Source organism: Squalius cephalus, assembly GCF_949319135.1.
Source record: "Squalius cephalus genome assembly, chromosome: 12".
Classification (NCBI taxonomy): Eukaryota; Metazoa; Chordata; class Actinopteri; order Cypriniformes; family Leuciscidae; genus Squalius; species Squalius cephalus.
The window spans coordinates 33658983-33678762 of NC_137133.1; the positions used below are offsets into that span (position 1 = coordinate 33658983).

The 19780-nt window shown below is 37.5% G+C and overlaps 1 protein-coding gene across 1 annotated transcript; it reads left to right on the forward strand.

Moving 5' to 3' along the window:
• Positions 1-59: 59 nt before the first annotated feature.
• On the forward strand, positions 60-18434 carry wdr26b (WD repeat domain 26b). The gene is made up of 14 exons (XM_079888585.1): positions 60-619; positions 1893-1992; positions 5054-5110; positions 6134-6270; positions 7434-7531; positions 9311-9467; positions 9568-9706; positions 9850-9990; positions 11652-11771; positions 12596-12741; positions 12824-12902; positions 13484-13613; positions 13693-13887; positions 16998-18434. Exons 1-14 carry the CDS (start codon positions 414-416, stop codon positions 17021-17023), a joined length of 1731 nt encoding a protein of 576 aa, XP_079744711.1. The 5' UTR covers positions 60-413; the 3' UTR covers positions 17024-18434.
• Positions 18435-19780: the final 1346 nt, after the last annotated feature.

Sequence of the window (19780 nt, forward strand, 5' to 3'; positions counted from 1 at the left end):
TTAATAGTCTCTGCTGCTAAGTTTCTCTGCGCGCCCCCTTTTGGTTGGAGCGCCGTCCGGAAGTGAGGCAGCAGGGGAATGTCCGGTGACGTCAGTGCGTCTGGACGCCATTAGATCTGCAGCTGTTTGGAGAGAAACAACAACAACACGAACGACCCTCGTACGAAACGCGCACTGGACCGCGGGAGCCCGACGCCTCTTTCCCCTCCCCCGGGCTTCACCGGCTTCTAACCACGGCCGCTCTCGGTGAGGAAACTCTGGCCTCCGCTTCCTCCTCCTCCGACTCGGACACCGGCGGAGCGTCGCCGCCCCCGCGGAAGAAGCACCGAGCCTCGGCGGCGGAGGGAGTAGGAGAGCCCGGGGCTTCAGCGGGCCTGCCATTAGCGACCCATCTCAGCCGAACCGGCACTAACATGCAGTCGAACGGGACTGGACAGGAGCAAAACCACCCAGCCAGCACAACGAACGGAGATGCCAACGGCCTCCAGAGCAACGCGGGCTCGGCTTCGGGGGCCTCCGGGACGAGTTCGGGTTCCTTGAAGAAGAAAAAGCGCCTGTCTCAATCGGAGGAGGATGTGATCCGCCTCATCGGACAGCATCTGCACGGGTTAGGGCTGAAGTAAGTGTTGCGGTAATGAGGAGCACAACCGGACCGAGTCGGTTCTGGTAAAACCCGGTTTGACAGGTCGAGCGCGCGACTCAACTAGACCGCAGCCGTTATGTGATCAACGAAGCGAGCGACGTCGATCTTTTAATGCCGTGTTTAATGACAATCACAACCTTTATACCCCGACAAATTAATATACAAATATCTATAATTCAACCAGAATGTCAGACAGATACAAACAAAGAGAGGTGCGATCACAGATGACAGCTGTGTGTGTGTGTGTGTGTCATGTATTTCTCGGGGCCCTAAAGCGTATTTTTGCTTTAGTGGTGTCAAATGTTAAGATGAATTAATTAAAATCAGCATATTTCTTTTAATACATGATATATGCGTGTTTATGCTACATCAAATCAGGATGACATCCTCTGTGTGTTTTTGCGTTTTAATGGCGGCTGTGGAATGTGTGTGTGTGTGTAGCAGCAGCTGGTTTACATTAGAAAGAAGCTGAATCTAATTTTAGTGAAGATCTGCTAAATCCATCAGCTGCCATTCAGATTCAAACCTCAAACATGAATTCTGAACAGTCACAATCCAGATCACTGTGCTTGAGCACACACATCCAAGAACTAGACTACAAGATGAGCCGAAAACAACAAGAAAACTGCAAACATCCTTCCCATCCCCCCTCACACACACTCTCTCTCTTTTGTAATCATAGCATGACGTCATTCTGTGGGACCCTGCATTCAAAACACTTTCACTCTGTTCTAGAAACCTTCACCTGTAACGACCTATTTACTGCATCATCATGTTTCAGCTTGTCTGTTGGGTTTTCTGTCTTTGTTAACCTAAAAATATATGTAAATAAAAAGGAGTGAATAACTGAGGATGACTATGACTGTATTAAAGCAATATGACACACGTAAGAGTGCTGCTGTTCTGATAATAACTGTGATGTGGCCGAGTGCCGCAGGTAATCGCACACAAAATCACCCAGAACCCCTTCAGAAATGATTATTTTCATTATGTAGCAGGGCCTCAGTGTCTTATTGCTTTTATGAAACCGTTAATACATAATAATCAGTGTTAGAGACACAAATTCATTGAGTGCCATCCTTCATTAAGTTGTTAAAATAGTTGGCCTTTTAACTTCAGATGGCAACAGTACTTGAACAACTAGCTTTTGTTTTTCTCAAAGATGGCAAATAGAAATAGTGAAGCTTTAGTTATGGTATTTGATAAAGGTGTAATAAATGAGTGATGTGTTTATCTGTCTCTCTTTTAGTCAGACGGTGGATTTGTTGATGCAGGAATCTGGCTGTCGATTGGAGCATCCGTCAGCCACGAAGTTTCGGAACCACGTCATGGAAGGGGAATGGGACAAGGTGAGCTTATTCCACATGACATATTTAGGCCTGGTTTCATAGACTGGGCTTAGATTAAAGGGATAGTTCACTTTGAAATTCAATTTTGGTATGTTTTAGCTTACCTCAAGGGCATCCAAGATGTGTCTTTGTTTCCACAGTAGTTTCAATTTTGATATTTTTAGGTCAAACCGTTCTTGTCTGTCAGTCCTATAATGCAGGTCTATGGTCACTATCTGAAAGAGCATGCACAGAGAAGTCCAAATTAAACAATTCCCCATCGTAAGTACACATTGATGGCCTAAGACACGAAATGAGCGGTTTGTGTGAGAAAACGAACAGTATTTATATCGTTTTTGCCTCTTATAACACAACCACGTCCAAGTGATCTGAGGGCGCGCGCGCATCCTGGTGTGTGATGTGTGCGCGCGTTCTGGCTTAGTCTGCGCAAGCGCCGGAAAGTACAAGAGGTAAAAACAATATAAATACTGTTCGTTTTCTCACACAAACTGCTCGTTTCGTGTCTTAGGCCATCAATGTGTACTTACGATGGGGAATTGTTTGATTTGGACTTCTCTGTGCATGCTCTTTGAGACAGTGACCATAGACCTGCATTATATGACTGACAGACAAGAACAGTTTGACTTAAAAATATCAAAATTGAAACTACTGTGGAAACAAAGACACCTACATCTTGGATGCCCTTGAGGTAAACATACCAAAATTTAATTTCAAAGTGAACTATCCCTTTAAGCCTTAGTTCAATTAGGACATTTAAGTAGCTTTTATAAATGTGCCTTGAGACAAAACAATGGCACAACAAAGCCACATTTACAGTATCAAACTGATGCGTTAGAGGTGAATACATGCAGGTTATGTATAGCGTGTATTTTAAGATATGCTTGTGCAAGTTGCTTTTAGTTAAAACAGCTCAAACATGCATTTAATCATGCAATGAAACTGGGGGATTATGTCATTTTCATGGTTTAGATTCAAAGTTGTCAGGAAAGATAGTCACTGTTATTGTGGTTATCAAAGTTTTACCCCATGTACTTTCTCAATGCATTCTTAATTGCATTCCGTGCTTTTACTTTGCATGATGCATCAGTGCATGTTAAATTAGATAATATGTTTATATTTTTAATCTTTCATAATAATACAGGGTTCCTACGCAGTTTGCAAAAGAATGGAATTTGAATCAGAGTAATTTCCTGGTCTGGATAAGTATGGAAAAAAGAAAACAGTATGGAAAATATTTGTGTTTCTATTCAAGTTTCTAAAATATAAAATTAAGATTTTCTAAAAATGAATCTTATCATACAAGAGAGTTTTCATGGCAAAAGTTTAGTGATTGTTGAACACGACTGAGTGCACAGTTTCATTATGCAAAACGTGTCTTTACCATGAGCGAGTCTTTTTTGAACTTCACTAAATGAATGTGTGCGTGAAACTCGAACCAGACACTGATAAAGGAGCAAAGGATCGTCTTGAATCAGACTGTGCTGTTTGGTGATCGTGCAGCATCAAACCACATTTACAAGTATCAAACTGATGTGTCAGAGGTGAACACATGAAGCTTATAAAGCAGAGAAAATACAAATATTTACAGATGACTGTACTATATACCAAAAATAATGCTGTATGAACCATTTATGCTAAATTTGATCTGAAAAATTCTGGAAATTTGAGTATGGATTTTGTTAAATGGGAAATGTGTCTGGGAAACCCTGATAACTAGTCTTTTACTTTTGACTTTTGAATTCTTATGTTTAATGAAGTGAGACCAGATTTAGTTTTTTTTTTTTTTGTTTTTTTTTTTAAATCAAAGATAAACTTTACATTTTAAATAAACTTTTTTATTATATTTTGTTGATTTGTTGTACTTTTTCTATTTTCCCCACTTGTCTCTCATCATGAATATATCCATGGTAGCTGTGGTGCTAAATTAAAAAACAAAAAACAACCAATCCAGTCAGTTCCCAGTGGATAAAGTGACTCCTTTTTCCTCATTATCTTCAATATCTTGTTTCACTTGGAAAATTCACATTATTGGCGTAGAATGCGTCATGTTTATTAAGGTCTGACATGCTGACTGATGGGTGAACGTCTGGTCAAAGGTCATGTAAATATGTATATGAGGGAGCTGTGAAAGGTCCTTCAAAAGAGACCTTAATTCTTTCTGATTTATGTGGTTTTGCATGCATAGAGTTTTGGTTTTGACTCCATGGTGAATTCAGCTATTCTTTCTCTAACCACAGGTATGATTTTTTTAAGTACATGATTGCAGGTCTTTCCCTTTCCTTTACACCTCATGACCAAACTGAAAGAAAAGTCTGGGGTCGTTTGAAAAGTAGATTCATATATTTGTCTGCGGTGTAGTTTAAAAATAAAAACAATCCAGATATGCTGTATTTTGTACAGGAAGGAGGAGTAGGTTTATTTGATCATCTCTCACCTGATTTTAGGAAAGTTTGGATGTGGGTTTGGACCATTGAAACCAAGATTTTCTAAGATATCAGGCAGAAACAATAATCATGCTGACTTTTTGAGAGTTTGTGGTGGGATAAAACAAACTATGTAGAAATTGTGCTCCTGGCATGAGGAACTGTTTCAGTCACTTCTGTGGATTTGGGGATTTCTTTTGTTTGTCTTCTGAACTAACAGTGGAAAAGATGAATCCTATTTTTCCATCTAATTCTTTACTAGTTTCCTTTCTATTTATACAGGCAACTTTACAAACACCTAATGCTTCTTTTCATCTTATAAATGGAATTTGTGCAGAAAATGCTGCTCTTTTAAAAAAAAAAGTGCACATTTTGATCAGTTTTTGTTTAAAGTTTAATTTTTAATCTTTCTTTAAAAAGCACTACACTAGTGCAAAGACATTCAGAGAACTGAAGTATGAATAAAGTGTTTTTGGGGCTATTATATTTCATTCAAACCATTTTGAGTTTTCACTTGACTTATTTTGTTACTAAGCTTGAAGGTTTTAAAGTAAAATCTATGTGGTGTGACTACTATGGTTGATGGTATTTTTCCACAAAATGCTGAACTGATGCTTCTGTTTCTTTCTGTGACACAGGCTGAAAACGACCTCAATGAGCTAAAAGCATTGATGCATTCACCCAACGCTATTGTGGTAAGACCACCAGACCCGGCCACATGCACTCTTAATGCTGAAAGCTTCCGAAGCGTCATCTGGAACAAGTGTTGTAGTAATCATTCTGGATAGGGTTGTCATAAGTTCTTTCTTAAAGTGGAACGTCAAGCCCACGCTTAAGGCTTAGTAAGTACTGGCTAGTTTGTAACTGTATTAAGTTTGGTTGCACCAAATATTCTTGAGGCAGAACGTAGCTAGTAGGTCGGAAGCTCTTTGTAAAGTAATGCATAGTTGCATAATATGATGTTTACATTCAGTGATCCAGTAGCAGCCTTCAAATTTGTGAGCAGAAGTTGTTGAAACAGTGAATTTCAGTTTATCCTGTTAAAGTTTATTCTAACTTCTTTTGCCTCAAGTAGCTTATGGCAAAAATACATTTATTTTGAGTAAACAGCATTCAGAATAGCAGTATATCAATAAATACTGATACAAACAACCATAAGAAATGAGATTTATTTATTATGATTGATTTTGTTTCACACACAGTGTTTAGTTTCGGGTTGGTGATGAAGAGCCGCTAACAAGTTAATTATTCATACAATGTTCTTTCTCTTTACATGTAAATGAGTGTCAATGTCAATGTCAACTACATCTTCTATGTCTGAAGGATTGTTGTTTGTCAGGTAAAACATGAGCTTATTGATGCAGTTCAGTGAGTCTCCTGTTCTGTAAATATTTATTAGTGGTCATTTCTGGTTTCTTGCTGCACAGATTTGAGATTGTTGACCTGACCCGATCTCAGGGTGTTTCCACTTCAAAGAACTAAACTCTAATCTTTATAACTGAAACAACTGAACAAGAACCTAGTGCTCTTTGCATTCACAATGGCTGTGTCCTTCAAAGGGGGCTCAGGTTTATTTGTGCCATTTTAGTTGTAACCATGTCTTTTGTTGTGTCTCCATATTAGTTCTGACTGTTGTTTGAATGTAAAGTGGACTATTCTGCCATGTGTATGATAAATGATTGGGTCACTGAAGTGAGTCTTTCTCCCTTTCGTTCTAGCGGATGAAGTTTCTGCTATTACAGCAGAAGTATCTGGAGTATTTGGAGGATGGAAAAGTTCTGGAAGCTCTGCAAGTGTTGAGAGGAGAGTTGACTCCACTCAAATACAACACTGATCGAATCCACGTGCTCAGCGGGTACTAAACATGACACATTAACATACTTGCCATTGTTAATAATAAACAATTTCTCTGTCTTAAAGGGTTTATTTGTTATTGCTAATATGGCTGTCGCGGTAACCACAATATCGTAATACCATGATACGTACAAGCCAACCACAGAGGAATGGAAGTAATCGCCACAACCGCGATGTTCACGTGTTTTCTTGTTTTTTTCCATAAGGCTATGCCGTTCTTGTTTTACACTTCATGCATGTGTAATGAATGTTAATAATGATAACACATCTTTTCCGCCAACTGGCTCTTTTGTTCTTAAGACTCCGTGTACAATTGTGATTTGTACAGAGGCTCTGTTGATTTGCACTAAACAAGTCTAAACAGAGAGAGAGAGAGAGAGAGAGAGAATGAGCACGTGCAATTACCTGTGTCTATACTTCTTCAGGGCAAGTCATATATTCATGGAAAAAAAAAGGTTTGCCATGTCCGAATAGAAAAGTGAAATATTTGCTGGAGCATCCTGTCAACATTTAAGGGTATTTCCCATGAATGTCGTCAGCACTGGTCTGATACTGGATACTATTGGGAAATATCAACAGTCTCTCAGCCTCTCGTCTAGTCAGATTTGAGGATTGGAAATAACTGTACGCTATACAAACAATAGTACAACAAGCTTATTGTCAGGTTTATGTTCTGTTATGTGGAACAATATTTTGACATTCTGTTTCCTTTAGTTCCTGTTTCCCCGCTCTGTTTAGTTTCGGTTTCATTGGTTACTGATTATGTCCTTATTTGTTTATTTAGTTACATATTAGTTTCACACATGTCTAGTTTACTTTCCTACACCTGTTTATATAGCCCTGTTTCAGTTGTTCTTGTTCAGTTCTCGTTTATGCATTGTTTGCATTATTCTCCTGCGTGTTCATTCATTTATTAATAAAGCCTGTTTTGTTTTTGAATCCCCATCTTCGTGCCTGTTGACCACATTGTAACACTTATTTATATAGCAAAAATAAATAATTTTAAAAATTGTGACAATTAGCCACTCAAAATCACTGCAAGGGAAATTCCTTTAGCCCTAATTGCTCAAATGTATTACTATTGAGCTCTTTATAGATCTTGTACTATGAAAATCACTGTGATCTGTGTCGATGGCTCACTCTGATTTGCTGTGTGTTTTTAAGGTATCTGATGTGCAGCCATGCTGAGGATCTGAAGGCAAAGGCGGAATGGGAGGGAAAAGGCGCTGGATCACGTTGTAGATTACTGGACAAGCTCCAGGGTGAGTGTACAAACACACACATTTACAGAGATATATATATGTGAGGACCTACCATAGTCTCCTGAGGGCTTTTCACACTGCGCCTAACCCCGGGTAATCATCATTTTAAAACCCCGCTTTTAAACGATATGGTGTTATGGCAGATGCTTAGCTGCTGACAAGCAAATGCGTGCTTCATATTCACATGCTTTGGACAGTCACGGTAAAAATGCGTGTTGAATAAACAATCGTTTCAGCTTTTGAGGAGAAAAATGTCAAATGGTGACAGAAAACGTGACAATTGGAGTGAAGCAGAGACCATTTCATTCTTAACTTTATAGTCCAAAAAAATCCGTTCAGGATAATCTTGATAGTACAGTTGGCAATATATAATAAGAGGATGTGCAATCTGAAGCCAGGTCGATGTCATCAGTGAACAGTTCCTCTGTCAGATCAAGCAATTGTGTTTGTTTGGAGCGTCTGATGCCGATGTGTACTTAACGCACATACACAAATGATGTCTGTGCATCAATAATAACAGACTCGCCCTTTTTCTTTATCCAGCTGAGAGATGTAGTTTGCGTATCCCATGTTCATGAAGCGGTTGGGTGTTTTGAGTCATTTCACAGAACGCAATAAGAAACAGCTTGGGCTGCTCCAAATCCGAGACACTCACAGTATACGTACGAGAGAGCTGGTGCTATGTTAATTACATTATATGAATTATACTAATATATAGAAATTATTTTAAGTTATCTCACGGCCCACCTGGAAAATCACTACTTTAAGTGATTGCAAAAATAATGTTTTTATATTATTTATATTGTAATTTTAAATGGATATTCTATTTGTATAATAATTTTTTTTTATTTTTTTTTTTTTATAAGACTTCTATTATTTCTGTGTATAATAAATATAAATCTTATTAGAATTAAGATTTTTTTTAAAGGGGTGGTTGAATATGATTTCACTTTTCTAACTTTTGTTAGTGTGTAATGTTGCTGTTTGAGCATAAACAACATCTGCAAAGTTACAACGCTCAAAGTTCAAAGCAAAGGGAGATATTTGCTTTTCAAGGACTACAACAAACGGCTGGTAGAGACTACACAACATTCCTCCCGGGTTAGTGACATCACCAACCCTACAATTTACATAAACCCGCCCCCAGGACCGCGATTTATAGATTATCATGACAGAATATGCTAATCAATGACTAGAAGATAACTACACATAAGCTACATAAATTCACCAACTAACCATTCAGAAATGTTGTCTACATGTTGTCACTTCTTCTTGAGTCTCTCCATCATTCTGACTTCGGTTTGAACATAAAAGGTTAAAAAAATTTGAAATTTCCAGTGCATGTCTGTGTGAGGTAAAATGACACAAGCTGTTGAAGCTCCGCCCCCTGTGCCGGGAGCAGCAGCTCATTTGCATTTAAAGGAACAGACACAAAATGGTGCGTTTTTGCTCACCCTCAAAAAGTGACAACTTTAACATGCTATATAAAAATATCTGTGGGGTATTTTGAGCTAAAACTTCACATACACACTCTGGGGACATCAAAGACTTACTTTACATCTTGTGAAAAGGGCATTATACCACATCTTTAATGATTTTGAACTTTTAGAATGAAAAAAAAAATGGAAATTTTGTCAGATTTAGCTCATATTTGAGGGTATTTTTGTCTTCAGCGTATAACCTAGTAAACAAGTACAACCCCCACAATATTTCACTGTTTTCTATTAACTTCATATAATCTATCTTAATTCTACTCATGTGTTTGTGTGTATCATTTAGCGTACCTGCCCCCCTCTGTGATGTTGCCTCCTCGGCGGCTGCAGACGCTGCTCAGACAGGCTGTGGAGATGCAGAGAGATCGCTGCCTTTATCACAACACCAAACTGGACTCCAGTCTGGACTCTGTGTCCTTACTGCTGGATCATGTCTGCACCAGGTGTGCTGCGTTTACACATTCGAACGCAACACACACACACACACACACACACCCTCCTCCGCTCTCAACGATTTCAACATCTCCGTGTTTGTGTTTGCAGGAAACAGTTTCCCTGTTACACACAGCAGATCCTCACAGAGCATTGCAATGAAGTCTGGTTCTGCAAGTTCTCCAACGATGGCACTAAACTCGCCACCGGCTCGAAGGACACAACCGTGATCATCTGGCAGGTGGAGCCGGTGAGTGAGGACGTCTTTCACGTGGACATGCAACGAAACATTTGAGCATCTCGGGAGTCAAACTTTTTCAGTGAGAGTTGACATCTTGAATAGCTCTGTTTGAAGTGGGATGGTGTGGTATAAATATCCACTCTCACACACAGGACTCGCATCAACTGAAGCTCTTACGGACTCTGGAGGGTCACGCGTACGGTGTGTCGTATCTTGCCTGGAGTCCTGATGACGTTTACCTGATCGCCTGCGGTCCAGACGACTGCTCTGAGCTCTGGCTGTGGAACGTTCAGGTAAACGCAGTGCACATCTTATTGGATTCTGATTTGCCAGAATATGCAAATCTAAATCTGGGCTGATCTAATGCTACCTTCAAGTCATTGTTGCATTTACAAGATGACGATGACATGAAGATTTTCTTTTGGCTCAGTATTTTTATTTTATTAATTGATTGTATTATGAATTTTACTGGTGGATGTGGATTACTAGTTTGTTTGTGATCGTTTTGTTTACTGATGTAGAATTGTTATAAAGCATGATAGGATCATTCAGCCACATTTGAGGCTAAAGGTTTATTTGGCACTTTCCATCATTCTCTGGCTACTTGAAAATGATAAAATACATAGAAAAAGCATTGATTAGGTGTGTAATACACAACCTTTGCTCTTCAATTTATTGCAAAAAGTTTCTTTTGTTGGAAGTAAAAAAGAGAAAACGTATGTTTGACATGTTATGTCATTACTACAATATCCTAAATCAAAAAAGATGTTCTTTTTTTTTTTGCTGTAGTTTATTAATAATAATTATGAAAATATAAAATTAAATAATATAATGATCATTATATATTATAGTCATTTAAAACTATTCATACTTTTTGTAATTTTTTCAAATTCAATCATTTAAAAAAAATCTAATTAATATGAAAGTACTATTTGAACGTAGCAATATTATCCTTAAATTTGCTACATTTTTTGTTTTATAATTAAATAAAAAAATTGAGTATTGATAATTATTCAAATTATTAAAGATTTTTCAAATTCATTAATTTACTTCTCAATTATTTTTGAAAATACTGTTAAATTTTATTGCAGCAGTGATTTATTTACTATCTTTAAAATTAGATTGAGATAATAATAATAATAATAATTTGTTACATTTATATAGCGCTTTTTCTGAGACCTCAAAGCGCTTTACATAGATGGGGGAATCTCCTCAACCACCACCAATGTGCAGCATCCACTTGGATGATGCGACGGCAGCCATATTGCGCCAGAACGCCCACCACACACCAGCTTACTGGTGGAGAGGAGACAGTGATGAAGCCAATCAGTGTATGGGGATGATTAGGAGGCCATGATGGACAGAGGCCAAGGGGCAAATTTGGCCAGGATGCCGGGGTTACACCCCTACTCTTTTTCGAAGGACATCCTGGGATTTTTAATGACCACAGAGAGTCAGGACCTCGGTTTAACGTCTCATCCGAAGGACGGAGATGTTTTACAATAGAATAATAAATATTAATACTATTTAATATTTACATACTGTTTGAGTAGGCACTACTTTTGAATTTGAACTTAAAAAAAAGTACGTTCTATATATCTATACATGTACGAATGTAATCCAGACGTACTACATCCGCCATGTTGTCATTATCATGTCAGCGTCAGTAGCGTCGCTTCACCTCTATTCATAAATCCTCTCCCGTGGCCTCATGGGATAGTATAGTGTCCATCATATGCACACTTCAGGATCTCACCGGAAGGAGTAGGTCATCCGGGGACTTTTCGCCTACTGTTTTTCGAATACTATGTATTCGGACATACTACTCTGTTGGCGTACTGTTTTTCGTATATACTATATAGAATTCTGAAGTATTCAATTTTGAACGCAGCTTAAAGACTTTCATTTTAGCTCAACTCTGACCTATGACTCTCTTCTTCCACCTGGTGATCAGACAGGAGAACTGCGGACAAAGATGAGTCAGTCTCATGAGGACAGCCTGACCAGTGTCGCCTGGAACCCCGACGCCAAGCGCTTCGTTACAGGAGGACAGAGAGGGCAGTTTTACCAATGTGTAAGTTCAAAATGGACTTGAGGGGGTTTGATTGTCAGGATTTGACAGGCTTCTCTTTAGCTTAGTAATGATGGACTTTACAGTTATTGAACTGAACTGACTTGAGCTGAATAATGACACTATTGTCTTTTTAGAGCTTCTTTACAGCAGAATTAGAATTTTGTCTCACACTTGTAGTTTGCATTATTGATTGTTATTTTCCTGTTTATTACTGTGAAGCTGCTTTAAAGGGGTCCTATAATGCCCTTTTCACAAGATGTAAAATAAGTGTGAAGTGTGTGTGTGAAGTTTTAGCTCAAAATACCCCACAGATAAGTTTTTACAGCATGTTAAAATTGACCCTTTTTGAGGGTGAGCAAAAACGTGCTGTTTTTGTGTTTGTTCCTTTAAATGCAAATGAGCTGCTGCTCTCAGCACAGGGGGCGGAGCTACAAGAGCTCATTCTAAGCAGCTTAGATTACCTCACAGTCACATGCACTGAAAATTGAATGAATTTATGTAGCTGATATGTAGTTAACTCTCTTCTAATCATTGATTACCATATTCTGTCATGAAGAAGCTCATTGTAGTCCATACCAGCCGTTTGTTGTAGTCCTTAAAAAGCGATTTCTGTAAAAGAAAATATCTCCCTTTGCTTTGAACTTTGAGCGTTGTAACTTTGCAGATGTTGTTTATGCTCAAACAGCAACATTACACACTAACTGAAGTTAGAAAAGTGACATCATAATCAACCACCCCTTTAAAACAATTTTAGCAGCTTTGTATTAAGCACTACATGAATAAAGGTGAATTGACTTGTTGATTTGTTGGTTGTGCTTGGACAGGATCTTGACGGAAACCTGTTGGAGTCGTGGGAAGGCGTGCGTGTGCAGTGCCTCTGGTGTATGAACGACGGCCGGACTGTTCTCGCCTCTGACACGCACCAGCGGATCCGGGGATACAGTTTCGAGGACCTAACAGACAGAAACATGTTAGCAGCTGTTCATTTTTCAGATGGTTCTGAGGTTTGGAAACTGTCTGACCTTTCACTTCTCTATTTGTTTCTACTCTAGAGTTCAGGAGGATCATCCTATAATGTCTTTCACTGTTTCAAAGAATGGAAGATTAGCTTTGTTAAATGTTGCAACTCAGGTAAGCATATGGGTCTAGAACTTAGGTTCATTCGTTTACTTTGTTTTAATTCATGTTTTTAGCAATAAAAGAATAGTAGTTCATTAATAATTATTATTAAATATTATAATAATCAAAAATATTTTTACGATTATTTTTATTCATTCATTTTCAAGTTGATTTTCATTCATTTTGAAGATATTATTTTATTGCTGCAATACTTGCTTATGTTTACTACCTTTAAATTAATTTGAATGCTTATTAGCTTTTAAATTATTGATAATTTATAAAAAATATATTTTTATTTTCGAGAATATTTTATTTTAATGCAGCGATGTTATCCTTATTTTCTTTATAATTTAATAATTGTTAAAGATTATTAATTATTCTTAAAATAATTTAATGATAGTTTTTTTTATAGTAGTTATTTTTAAATAATAGTTTAAGTAATTTTCAAATTATTTGAGAATATTGCTTTAAATTGTATTGCAGTAATGTTATCTTTATATCTTCATATTGTGATGTTTTACTAATGTTCAGTGTTTATAAGCGAATGTGTCTCACACTGTGTCCTAACCAAACCATGTGTGTGTTTGTCTCAGGGCGTTCATCTCTGGGACCTACAGGACCGTGTGTTGGTCAGGAAGTTTCAGGGTGTGTCACAGGGTTTCTATACCATTCACTCCTGCTTCGGTGGACACAACGAGGACTTCATCGCTAGCGGCAGTGAAGGTAACTGAGTTTCTTCCTCAGCTTCTTTGCTCGGGGTGTATTTTTAATGAGTGTCACTCAATCTCTCTCTATCTCTCAGATCATAAGGTATATATTTGGCACAAGCGCAGTGAGCTGCCGATCGTGGAGTTGACGGGACACACACGCACAGTGAACTGTGTCAGCTGGAACCCGTGCATTCCCAGTCTTATGGCCAGCGCTTCTGATGACGGCACAGTCCGAATCTGGGGACCCGCACCCTTCCTGGACGCACAAGAGCTGGACGGCCTCAATGGTACAGACATGCTATCCAGTCACAGAATATATAGCAAGTGTAATTACACTGCTAGTTAGAGCTTCGATTCTTCACATTCTTCACCTTTAGCAGGGATGTGATTTTTCCGGATTAATCTGGAATTCCGGATTTTCCGACCTGAAAATGTGACCTATGTGAATCATGCAGATCTGTAAAAAAAACCAAAAAAAAAACACAGATTTGGGGGGGGGGTTTCTCACAGCCGTCACCATGGTAACCCGGGACGGAACCGCAATCGCCGTCCCCGCGCAACAGGGCCACACCGGGCGGCACGTCACCATGGTTACAGATGGCAAAGAGATGCATTTTTCCTTCCTTTTTCGGCTTTTCGGCACCTCCCGCTTTTTTCACGTCAGTTTGGGTGACAAATTCATCTGAAGCCTATTTCATAGCTTAATGTGAGGGACAGAAGTCTATTTACATCATTAAAGTTTACGAAAACTCGTTTTCCCTCCTCTGCGGCTGTCAATCATTCTCCATTCAGTATTCAAACAGCGCGCGCGCCTCGTCCGGTTACAGCAGCATACAAGCACGGTAAAACTCTCTCCAATATGATATTCACATTATAATGCTTGATCTGTAGAGAAAAGGCTGTGGATTTGCATAAAATGACTTTATTTTGTTGGAGTTTGTTGCTGTTTTTAAGCGACTCGCTACCGTGTGCCTGTTAGATCACACATCACAAGGACTAAATCGGCATCAAACGCACAATAACTGGAATTTAAAACTGTGAAGAAACAAATGATCAATAAACTGTTGGACAGATAGACACTAGGATTTGTGCGCTCGACATTTCTTCGCTTTGTGCCGTGAACTTTTAAATGCGCAGCGCTGCACACTGTGACTCCATGTTGCTTTGAGCACATCATTCTGCGCCCGCGATGCGCATACGCGCTTTGTGCGCTCTGTTTTGAAGCGTGTCATATTATCATGGTTTTGCGCACTGAAAGATTATTGAAAGCCTATATTTTTGTATACCTAGCCTGCACAATACATTTAAAATAAGCATAATTTAATTGTATGTTATTTCTGTGTAGTGTAGTGTAGGCTATATAAATATACACACTTCTGAATTCTTGACATTCATATATAAATATAAAATTGTGAAATGTATGATTGCCTGATTGAATTTTATAAGAGTACTAATAGTAATTTGTTTTTATTAACATGTTTAGATTTGATAAAATTACTGTGCAGATTTTTTAAAGAATTACTTTTTGCTGCTGATTTATACACTCACTAAGTTTAATAAAAATACATAATAATACATTTATGTAATATTTAAAGGTGTTAACTGTAATCTTACACTGCAAAATGATCACTTACAAAGGATTAAATTCATCACAGTTATGTAAGTATCTGGATATTTGCCGCGGGGCGAGGGCTTCGATAACCTCTCTCTTTTTTGACCATACTTGTGTTTGCATCCCTGCATATAGATCCGCCACCAGTTTTTGTCCTTAGCCAATCACATGCCTGCTTTAGGTTTCAGCCTAGTTGATGCACAAGCAAAAAATACTATCACTCTCAATAATACTTGACAATAAAGACAACAATAATCTAATTAAATGTGAGTTTCAATAACATTCTTAAATAAATAGGATTGACTGTGTAACACATTCCTGGTTTCAGCATGTTATAAAAAAAATATTGTCATTTAATTTTTGTATTTTTCCTGTCTCAACTTTTCACAATCCAGTCAATTTTTTATTTGTTAAAATGTTTTTATTATTATTATTATTACTATATAATTTTTAACAATTTTAACATTATTATATTATCAAAAGTTATTTTTCAAAAAATTCTCAAATTGTTTTTGAAAACTTTTACTTTTTATTGCAGCAGTCATTAGTCACGGTACTGAAAGTTAAAAAATGTGACGATACCAGCATTTCCCTCTAGCATTTTGAGTGCCGTTGAATGGATTCTTAAACGCCTCTGATTGGCCATTGCGTTCACATGCTCAACATATATGACGACATTATGTTACTGAAGTACAATAGGTTTTGTGAATTTGTATCTTTTTTTATGTTGACTTAAAGCATTTTTGAAGGCCTTTTTTAACTACTTTGTTACAACGTAATCTCATTTGAGGCTGCCGGACGTGCGTTGCGAGTGACTGAGTCATGAATGCATGAGCTAACTTTTCTGGAACAGGGACAGAAACAGTGTTTTGTCACTATAGCAGTATTTCTAATGCTGTTCTAAAGACTGGGACTTACAAAAGCCATTATGCTGTCAGTCAAACAGGTTCTTAACCATAGTGTTGTGACTGAAGCTTTTTTTACCAATGAATAGTACTTCCGTTAATCATAATTTAACAAGAATTTTGTTAGTACAGTCTGTTAACTTTAAAAACCGGTCTGGTCTGGACTAAATATAAAATAATTATGTAATAATTTAAGTAATTATGTTTAAGTTGTAAACTGTGTATGCACTACCGTTAAATTTTTTTTGAAAAAACGTATTTTATATATTCACCAAGGCTGCATTTATTAGGGAAAAAATACAGTAAAACTGGTAATATTGTGAAATAATATTATTATAATTTAAAATGAGTGTTTTTTATATATATATATATATATAAAGTCATTTTAAATTTTAATATTATTTCACAATAATATAGATATTTTTTTATTTTATATATATATGTTTTATGTACATTTTTTTTAATACATTTTATGTATTTATTCAATTTGCCTGTTGAGTGGATCTCTGTGAATATATTTTAAGATGTAATTTATTCCTGTAATGCAAAGCTGAATTTTCAGCATCATTACTGATCCTTCAGAAATCATTCTAATATGATGATTTGCTGCTTAAGAAACATTTATTATTATTATTATTATTATTATTATTATTATTATTATTATTATTATTATTATTATTATTATAGATGTCGAATTCAGCTGTGCTGCTTAATATTTATTTTTTTCTCTGATGAATCGAAAGTTCAAAAGAACAGCATTCATTTGAAACCCAAATCTTTTGTGACATTATAAATGTCTTTGCTGTCACATGATCCATTTAACGCATCCTTGGTGAGTAAAAGTGTTGCAATCACATGTCAATCTCTCTCATTTTCTCAGAGAGTTGCAACAGTATGGACAGTTGATGGCAGCCCTGGAACAGACGGCTTCTTATCACAAGAAATATGCGAAGTCCACCAGAGAAAAACACGATTACAGCATTGCCCTCCTCCACAACGACACACAAGAGTGCAAACGCGAAAGAGATCCAGAGCCTCGCTTTCAGGAGTCCGGAGGCAGCGGAGAGAACCACGGATCTGATCTCTTTCCCATCGTGTTCCCACATTATAACCCTTACATTAGGCCTGAAGACAAGATGCCGCCCATCAGGCTCGAGCGCCGGGGTGGGTGACCAGGGTTCGGCCGGGTGTTTAAACTCACACTCAATGTTTTTCCTCTCGCTCTCAATCCTCCAGCGGCAAAGGACACAACACTTTTTTTAAAAAGAAATCCTAGTCCTAGCAATTCTCTTTTGTTCCTTTAGCAGTTGATCAGCTTGGGCTTTTAGTGTTGATGATGGAGTGCTGTAGTTTTTCTGTTTTTTTGTTTTTGTTTTTTTATCTTTCAGAACACAAAAGCATTTGTTTCCACCGGGCCCACGTCACGCATCAGCAGGGGTCAGAGGTCACGTTCTGATCTCTGAGAGTTTGAGTGTTGGACTCAAATTCTGCTTCGGCCTCCCTCCTGTAGCACAGCCGTGTGTGTGTGTGTGTGTTCAAATGTGCCTGAAGTTGGTGTACGTTCGCATGTGGCACTGTTTTCTCACCAGCGTGAGTGTGTCCCCTGTTTAGCTGTATTAATCATTTTAACAGAATCTGACCGAAGCCCCAGAGACCTTCATCTGTGGAACAAAAACTTGAGAACCATTTTGTATCTTCTTTTTTTTCTTTTTTTTAAAGAAACCTATTAGCAAAGTTCCTTGTTTTCACCACTTACCTTAGAGGTGGCGTTCAGGAGAGAGACTTTGACATATTAGTTAGAAAAATTGATCGGAAACGTGACTCTGAGAGCGAAATGCACGTTCAGAGCGTGCGTGAAAACGTGCCGACAGCTTTAAACAGAAAAGATACTGTGACACTCAAACTGTCAATCAGATATCCGGCTCCTGATGAGGAGTTTGTGGCGTTTAAATGACCTATGCAGCAACATTTGAGCTGAGACCCCAGATATAATGTTTCTCGCAGCAGCCATACCAGCATTAAAATAAACCGTCTCCGACCGCACTACATATCCACGACCATTTCATCTCTGCCTGTGCGTTAGTTCAATTAAATTCCCTGATCTGAGCTGTTTACACCAAATATCGAGCATTTGAGTCCCCCTTTTTGGAGAGAAATAAATATTTGCTATGGACTGATATTAAATGTTTGAAAAGAAATGCTTTTCTGCCTGTTTTTATGGAAGTTTTTGTTACTTTTTTGGTTTACAATATTTTTATTTTTATTTTTTTTTTGGTTGACTTTATCTCTGTATCATTATATTAAACTATAACCAGATCATTTGTCTCCTCTTTTTTTTAAATCTTTTATTTAAGCGTTGTTAGCATTTTTTTTTTTTTTTTTTTTTTACATGTATATTATTACATTAACCATAATGTTATTAACATCTACATATGCTTTTCGCAGTCATAAGATGGTGCTAAACGCCCCGGCCTTTGCCTCGCAGGTGGAAGTTTAAATGGATGTCCAGATTATTTCACAATCTTTTCTAAACTTGGATCAAACACTTTATTAAACATTTTTAAGGGTTTACCCTCGCCAACTTTATGAATCTTAAAAGCTGGGCGCTGCTAAAGCGCTATGAGAAATTCGTTATAAAAGCAATTGTTTGAGAGCAATTCATGATCAATTCTATTGTTCCAATGACTATTTTAGTTATTAAAGATTTGTAAAAATGGATTTTGATATAGAATGGCTTCAGTGAAATCTTCGCATTGCTCAGCAACATCTGCCTGTTTTGGTTTTCATTGAATTTTGCCTGTTTACTTGAGGACCATTTTGTGCCATTAGCAAATAAACATCGAATAAAATCTCAACAATAATTGGTTGCTGCTTGGACCAGGCTGATGCTTGTGCACTGTGACACGTCTTTGCTGTTGATTTAGCTGATCTGAGAGCAGTTTGTTACTTTCTTTGGCTATTCCTCATTGTTTTAAAGAACTAAAAACAAGCCTGCTCATTACAGCAGTAGACATACTATTAATGCATTTGATGATGATGATGATGATGATGATGGGGGTAGTATTGTTACTCTACTAACCATATGCAAGAGGGTCTCTTTTTTCCAGCTAACTGCAGGTGTGTTGCTCTCATGTTTGACTGTGAATCAGATGTGCGAGAGGTTTTCGTCATGATAACTGCTCCTGTCCGAAGGGCATCCCATTTGCATTAAATGTGTTATTTCAAAAGTGATTGTACTGTTTTGTATTGTTGTGTAGGAAATGTTATGTATGCATATTTTCAATAAAGCATTCAGGGTTTTGAAACATAATGAGGCATTTCACACTGAACTGCATGGGGTCACAAGACCACTGTTAAAAAAATGTTAGTTTTTTTTTTTTGTTTAGTGACCAATTCTTAAAGCTTTACAGAATATTTGGTTACCTTTGTTACAACAAGAATAATCCACTACGAAAAGTACTGTGGTGGTACCATGGTATAGTAATAGTACAGAGTAAAAAAACGTTGGGTTATTTTTAACCCAACATTTTTAAGTGAGTATGAATGGTAATACCATTCATATACAATGGTATTTATTTTACATGATACTATAATGTAGACTACTTCAAAGAATACTATTTTTACATTATCATCATCATTAAGACACAAAAGAAAATTATTAAC